This window comes from Cherax quadricarinatus, unplaced genomic scaffold (genome assembly GCF_038502225.1).
Source record: "Cherax quadricarinatus isolate ZL_2023a unplaced genomic scaffold, ASM3850222v1 Contig763, whole genome shotgun sequence".
NCBI classification, from domain to species: domain Eukaryota; kingdom Metazoa; phylum Arthropoda; class Malacostraca; order Decapoda; family Parastacidae; genus Cherax; species Cherax quadricarinatus.
In genome coordinates, this window is record NW_027195789.1 from 5,574 (window position 1) to 13,806 (window position 8,233).

At 42.9% G+C, this 8,233-nt stretch overlaps 1 protein-coding gene across 1 annotated transcript; it reads right to left on the bottom strand.

Annotated features, from left to right (window-relative positions):
• Window positions 1–1,400: 1,400 nt before the first annotated feature.
• LOC128698417 (zinc finger MYM-type protein 1-like) lies at window positions 1,401–2,773 on the bottom strand (the record flags this gene model as incomplete). Its single annotated transcript, XM_070080653.1, is given in 2 exon segments — window positions 1,401–2,224; window positions 2,227–2,773. Coding segments are annotated over 2 exon segments (1,371 nt in total), but the record flags the coding sequence as incomplete, so codon positions are not given.
• Between the last annotated feature and the right edge of the window lie 5,460 nt (window positions 2,774–8,233).

The following is an 8,233-nucleotide window of genomic DNA, read 5'->3' on the forward strand; positions in this document are numbered from 1 at the left end:
TAAAATATTTACCTTTTAATTAAAATTACGTTATTGAGAAAAAGCGATATTACATTTAGAATCAGCGTTCCAAATATTAGTGACATTAGCAGAGGCGTTGCTAGGGTTGGTGTCCCCCAGGGCGGCATCTTTGGTGTCACCCCCATGAAATCCAAGGCGGGGGGATGGGGGGAGTAAACTCCAGTTACGTCACTACTGCATGACCAGTGACTTTATTAATGATAAAATAAATAATCGTAGCAATACTGAGGAAACATAAACTCAAATATCACTTTAAGTGCAGCTAACACATCCTACATTTATTATTCTTCAACAATGCCAAAAAAAAAAACTTAGAAAATAAAGAAAAACATTGCAATATGAAAGAAACACTAGTTCCGATTTGACCTTGAGTACAGGTAACATCTCAGTGAATCAGATCTTACATTTCCTTGCCTTCAATCCTGCAAAATCATCTATCACCTCATCAAAATCAATGCTGTCAACTGACCCATTTTCTATGGATAACATTGATATGTCAGAGATTCTGGTTCGACTCTTTGTGGACCGTAAATAGTTTTTAATCAGCTTCAAATTGGAGAAACTCCTTTCACAAGAAGCCACAGAAACACGTATAGTAAGGAACAACCTCAGGCAGAGTGTCAGAGTTGGAAGAAATTCAATGAAATACCATTCAACTATGAATGTTAGTACATCCAGTGCAGTCCAGTGCTTAACTTTTTCAAGATCAACATCAGCAGCTTGCAGGTGTCTCCTTAGTCTTGGTATTTCAAGCATGAGCTCATTCTTGCATATTTCATTATAGAAGACTGTGAGTCTTCAAGCCATCACCTTCAATTCTTCTTCAGTAGCTTGTACAAGATTCTTTGAATGACCACAAACATGGCTGCCACGTCCTTTATTGCTTTTGATCGTATCTCGAGTTCATTATGAAAACGATCAGTGCACTCCAACATCACCATCTTGTCTTCTTCCTGTAGAGTGAGTCCGGAATCTCTTGCCTGCTCCCCTGCCATCCTTTTCTTTAACCTGATTCTTCTCTCTGTTGGAAATCCATACTTCTCACATTTCGAAAGTGCTGTTGTATTGAACTTTCCACTATGCGATCTCGCCCTTCATTCAAAAATAATCGTAGTGCGTCTAACTTCACCACCACTTTGTCAAGAGTTAAATCCTTAGTCTGCAAGTACTGCTGTGCACGCTGAACCTCCCGAAGTATGTCACACCAGAAATACAGATAACACACAAATGTGAAATCACACACAGCAGGGAGAAACCCTCCACCCGGAGTGCCCAAGAAAGAAGACAGAAGAAAGAAGAAGATGAAGGACACCCCCCACCGGGGGCCACCGCCGGGTCACCATCTAGAGAAGACCCGGACCGGAAGTATCGGCAAATCCCTAATGAATGAATGAAGCAGGGAGAAGACCTTGTGCTGCTCCTCTTGTATCCAAATTTTCCCGTGGATCGCAAAGAGCTTCAGTCACTGCCACAAATTTCTCGAAAGATTCCGCTACTGGTTTCATTGCATTGTAATGAGAACTCCATCTTGTTGTTGATAATCTTTCCAAAGAGACTACAGTATGGTCCATTAATACATCCCATCGATGGGTGGAGGAGGCAAAGAATGTATACGCTGACTCAAGACTACCAACAAATTTTACACATGATGAATTCTCGGCAAAAGAATGCTGACCACACAAGTTCAATGAATGGTCCACACAACCACTGAAAATTGCCTTCTTGTTCTTTTCTTTAAGAATGGCTTGTACACCTCCATGGACCCCAGCCATGGTGGCAGCATTGTCATATCCCTGAGCACGGCACAGCATGAAGTCCAGTCCATCACTTTCCAGCTTTTTCAGGAAATCAGAACTGATATCAGCAGCTTTTTTGCCATTCAAAGGAAAAAAAAAAACAAGAAAAACTTCCTTCACTTGAACTCTTCCATCCTCCATTTGCAAGTACCTGATAACTTCTGACATTTGGTCAGTGTGTGTCACAGCTGGTGTACTGTCAAACATAACGCTGTAGTATACAGCTCTCTTGATATCAGTAACGAGTTTCTCTTTGACTCGATTTACCAGAACACTTAAAAACTCATTTTGAGTTGATGGCGAGAGATACGAAACTGATGACCTGTGTTCACTTGAGCTGCACTTCAGTCTCATTAGGTGCTCTTTTATCAGAGGATCATACTTAGCTATTAATTCAACCATCTCAAGAAGTTTCCTCTATTTGATGAGAATTCGTCCTCCCTGTGGCCGCGAAATGCTAAGTTCTGTTTAGCCAGAAACAGTGTAATCTCGAGCAACCTGTACAATATTTCCTTCCACCTTTTCTTCTGGATTTCCATTGAAACGATTATTTCTGCATCAATGGTTTTGTTCACCCTTAAACCGGTTGCCATGGTTTTCCAATTCTCGAGGCAACGTAGGTGCTCATCAGAAGTTTCATGATTGTGTACTTTTGGGTTCAGCTTCCACCATGTTTGAAACCCAGTCACAAACTTTGATGTTATACTTGTAACACTAGAGGTAAACAATCTACAGCAGTAACAGTATAATTTCCCACTGACTGGCGAGTATACCATCCATGATCGCAAAACTTTCTCACAATTCTGCATCTGTTTGTAGAACCATTCTTTAGAAAGCTGACGCTCATCGCCTTTTGCATTTTTTCTCTTTGTAACACGAAAAGGGCCATCCTTGTTCTGATAAACATAACTACCTCTTTTGATGATTTCAATCCTGGAATAGTCTGGAATTGGAATTTTCCAGGAAGAACGTCACACATCGATGCTAACTCTCGCAGACTCTTATTCCCTTCATTACTCTCGCTTATATTATCATTGACGGAGTCAGAATCGACATCAGTGTTATCAGTAAGATAACACTGAGATACTGAACCATAGACTCAGCCATTTTTCGCATTAGCTGAACTTTTTTATTTTTTGCCTGCCATTGTTGACATCCAGGAGGCCTCTTAGATTTACACATTCCATCAGGCATGATATTATATCAATGATCTGAAAAAAGAATGCCAGGTTCACCGTTTTGGTTCTACTGAATATTCGGTAATTTTTAATGGTGACAAAGAAATAAATGGTGCCAATTTTATTATCCTACTGAGGATGAAATGAAGTTAGGAAAGGAAACAAGTGGGTTAAGTTCAGATGAAATTAAGACTAACCATTAATAACTGTTGTTTCATGATTGCATTAATTTTTTCAATAGAACCTAATTTGGATATTTAACTCACTCTAACCAGAATGAGAGCAAAGCAGAAAAAATTATGCCTACTTTCCAATTAATTGGAAAAAATAATCATAATGGTCATTATGGATGTAATACTAATGTGTACCATATTATTTGGTAAGACTCCTGGCCCTATAGGCTTTACTCCACAAGAATTGGTAACAAGGCATGGTTAAAATGGATATCAATAAATAACAAAAAGGCACAATACCGTGACTGGAGCAATACACTAATAACCCGCACACAGGAGAGAGGAGCTCACGACGACGTTTCAGTCCGACTTCGACCATTTACAAAGTCTCACTAACAGAAAGCACGAACGAACGAACGTTAACAGAAAGCAGAGGGGAAGGTAGTATATATAGGCCAACAGACAGGGACGGGACAAGAGAGGTAGTAGGAAAAGAGGAAGAGAGGTAGTCGTAGAGGTAGTAGTAGTATAGTGGAGCGAGTCAAATACTAAGAAAGAGGAGCACTGCAAGGGAGCTAGGGGCCCACAAGGGAGCTAGGGGCCCACAAGGGAGCTAGGGGCCCACAAGGGAGCTAGGGGCCCACAAGGGAGCTAGGGGCCCACAAAAGGCAGGAACAAAAACACAGAGGGAGTGGGGGAAATAATAATGGACCAAATACCCAAGGCAGAAGAAAGAAAACCCAAAGGAGAAAGAGGAAAGGAGGAGGAGGAAAAAAGAAACAGGTTAAGTCACGGGTGTTCTGAAGTGTGGAGCATTTTACAATGTAATGGGAAAGGAAGGCATCTACAGAGACGAAGCCACGACTAAGATTCATACAAAGAAAGGTAGGTAAGACACATAGGTAACAGATAGTTCCAGACTATGGAACAGAACATCTCCAGGCTGAGGGACTGACAACCTCAAATCTGCGACTTCAAGGGTGATGGACTGATTACATAGTCTACACATCTCTACTACTCCTGCCTAATTTCTGTACACGACTGAAGAACTGAAGAAGCCTACTGTGTAGGCAAAACGTTTCGGAATAAAGTTACCTAACTGTTACCTATGTGTCTTATCTACCAACCTGTCGGTATTGTATACCATTTTGATATTCACTCATACAAGGAAAGTTGTGTATGTAGATGACATCTTTGCTCTTTGTCCTGAAGACTCTAGGCACTGTGTGGCTTCATCAGTACAATACAAAGTGGGCCAACAGGCCTGCTGCAGTGTTCCTCTTTTCTTATGTTCCTATGTTGTATAAGTGTCTCAATCTTCAGTGGGAATCTAATTCCTTGCTTCCTTTCCTTGATGTTAATATCCACCTCTCAGATACAGGTTTTGGTTTTTCCGTGTAGCACAAGCCTATGTACAGTGGCATATACATTCACTACTGTGATAAATGGTTTGAAAACTGACAAGTTGAAGATTGAGACACATATGCAACATATGGGAATCTTTATTAAGGAAACGTTTCGCCACACAATGGCTTCTTCAGTCCAATACAAAGTAGAGAAGGGCAACGTTTCACTTTCCAGGAACTTTGTCAAGCTGATACAAACAACACATGGACACAGAGGGTATATATAGGCTTTGAGTGAGGTGTAGTACAAGTAGAGGTAGTAGTAGTTGTAGTTTTTATGTTCTTATACATGTGGTGGGAAAACTTTGGGTAGGGGTAGTTTTGATAAGGACCTGCCTTGTATGGTCCAGTAGGCCTTCTGCAGTGTTCCTCCATTCCTGTGTTGTTACGTACCACGGTTATTTCAGCATTTCATGAATGTCAGTTCTCACCCGTTCATATATCTTGATTCATAAACATGACTGATATCAACAATAAGCAAAAGTAAAGGCAACATTTAGGCAACTTTATTTAGGAATAAAGTTGCATGTGTGTCTTGCCTATCAAACTGTCGGTATTGTATACCATTTTGTTATTCAAGAATAAGTAAAGCTCAAAATATGATAATTACCCGACCCTTTGTCTGTTTAACCCAGCCACATATACACCACCTGGACCAAACTCACTGGTGGGCGGTGCAGCAGACACAGTAAGTAACGTCACTGATGAAAATAAGACACATGTGTCTTATTTTCATCTTGTCGGTATTATATACCATTCTTACACAACTTGTCAGACACTGCAACATCATGGAATCTTGATTCTGAGGACATGTACATAACCTTCACGGCTACGACAACTACTACTACAACTAACCCATCTCTTTGGGAAGGACCTACTTCCACTGGGGAATCCCACCTACCAGTGATTATGCCCTCGTCTGCTGCACCTGACGTTACTATATAAGCGCCAGGCTCCTTTCTTCTGCTTCAGAATCTCCACGACTATGGTGCTCTTCGCACCTACTCCTAGGTTGAGGGACTGATTACCTCATCTTCTGTACATAGTTCTACTGTACATAGTTATGTCCTAGAATTTGTATTGATAAAGCCACTGGATGGCGAAACGTCTACAATAAAGATACCCAGATGTTGCACATGTGTCTTATTTTCATCTTGTCGGTATTATATACCATTCTTACACAACGTCACTGATGACTGATCATAGTGATGCCAGGGCGATTAAGGGTTTTTCCAAAACATCATAAATAAAATTGTCGATTTATCGTAGTTTATCATATAGCGTCATTGATTTTCCCTATATAGGCCTAATTGTACTCTGTAATCATATAATAGGCTATATAGAAACAAAGGATTTTTCTCTTATGTTGCTGCAGCACTGCCTAGTATGGGTCAGTAGGCCTGCTGCAGTGTTCCTCATTTCTTATGTTTTTAGTGTCACCTTCTTTAGAGGCTCTGTGGTGTCACCCCCCAAATGGTGTCACCCGGGGCGCCCCCCCCGCCCCCGCTCCCCCCCCCCTAACGACGCCTCTGCACATTAGGTAGGCTTCTGTTATGAAAATAAAGAAATTTATGCATAACTCTAAGGATTGTACAACCCAGGGTTGACTACCATCACCACTGAGAGCACTGTGCTACCAGTGATGTGTTCACCACTGTTGGTTATTGTCACTGTCAGCACCACTGAGAGCACTGTGCTACCAGTGATGTGTTCACCACTGTTGGTTATTGTCACTGTCAGCACCACTGAGAGCACTGTGCTACCAGTGATGTGTTCACCACTGTTGGTTATTGTCACTGTCAGCACCACTGAGAGCACTGTGCTACCAGTGATGTGTTCACCACTGTTGGTTATTGTCACTGTCAGCACCACTGAGAGCACTGTGCTACCAGTGATGTGTTCACCACTGTTGGTTATTGTCACTGTCAGCACCACTGAGAGCACTGTGCTACCAGTGATGTGTTCACCACTGTTGGTTATTGTCACTGTCAGCACCACTGAGAGCACTGTGCTACCAGTGATGTGTTCACCACTGTTGGTTATTGTCACTGTCAGCACCACTGAGAGCACTGTGCTACCAGTGATGTGTTCACCACTGTTGGTTATTGTCACTGTCAGCACCACTGAGAGCACTGTGCTACCAGTGATGTGTTCACCACTGTTGGTTATTGTCACTGTCAGCACCACTGAGAGCACTGTGCTACCAGTGATGTGTTCACCACTGTTGGTTATTGTCACTGTCAGCACCACTGAGAGCACTGTGCTACCAGTGATGTGTTCACCACTGTTGGTTATTGTCACTGTCAGCACCACTGAGAGCACTGTGCTACCAGTGATGTGTTCACCACTGTTGGTTATTGTCACTGTCAGCACCACTGAGAGCACTGTGCTACCAGTGATGTGTTCACCACTGTTGGTTATTGTCACTGTCAGCACCACTGAGAGCACTGTGCTACCAGTGATGTGTTCACCACTGTTGGTTATTGTCACTGTCAGCACCACTGAGAGCACTGTGCTACCAGTGATGTGTTCACCACTGTTGGTTATTGTCACTGTCAGCACCACTGAGAGCACTGTGCTACCATTGTGTCAGCACCACTGAGAGCACTGTGCTACCAGTGATGTGTTCACCACTGTTGGTTATTGTCACTGTCAGCACCACTGAGAGCACTGTGCTACCAGTGATGTGTTCACCACTGTTGGTTATTGTCACTGTCAGCACCACTGAGAGCACTGTGCTACCAGTGATGTGTTCACCACTGTTGGTTATTGTCACTGTCAGCACCACTGAGAGCACTGTGCTACCAGTGATGTGTTCACCACTGTTGGTTATTGTCACTGTCAGCACCACTGAGAGCACTGTACTACCAGTGATGTGTTCACCACTGTTGGTTATTGTCACTGTCAGCACCACTGAGAGCACTGTGCTACCAGTGATGTGTTCACCACTGTTGGTTATTGTCACTGTCAGCACCACTGAGAGCACTGTGCTACCAGTGATGTGTTCACCACTGTTGGTTATTGTCACTGTCAGCACCACTGAGAGCACTGTGCTACCAGTGATGTGTTCACCACTGTTGGTTATTGTCACTGTCAGCACCACTGAGAGCACTGTGCTACCAGTGATGTGTTCACCACTTTTGGTTATTGTCACTGTCAGCACCACTGAGAGCACTGTGCTACCAGTGATGTGTTCACTGTTGGTTATTGTCACTATCAGCACCACTGAGAGCACTGTGCTACCAGTGATGTTTTCACCACTGTTGGTTATTGTCACTGTCAGCACCACTGAGAGCACTGTGCTACCAGTGATGTGTTCACTGTTGGTTATTGTCACTGTCAGCACCACTGAGAGCTCTGTACTACCAGTGATGTGTTCACCACTGTTGGTTATTGTAACTGTCAGCACCACTGAGAGCACTGTGCTACCAGTGATGTGTTCACCACTGTTGGTTATTGTCACTGTCATCACCACTGAGAGCACTGTACTACCAGTGATGTGTTCACCACTGTTGGTTATTGTCACTGTCAGCACCACTGAGAGCACTGTACTACCAGTGATGTGTTCACCACTGTTGGTTATTGTCACTGTCAGCACCACTGAGAGCACTGTACTACCAGTGATGTGTTCACCACTGTTGGTTATTGTCACTGTCAGC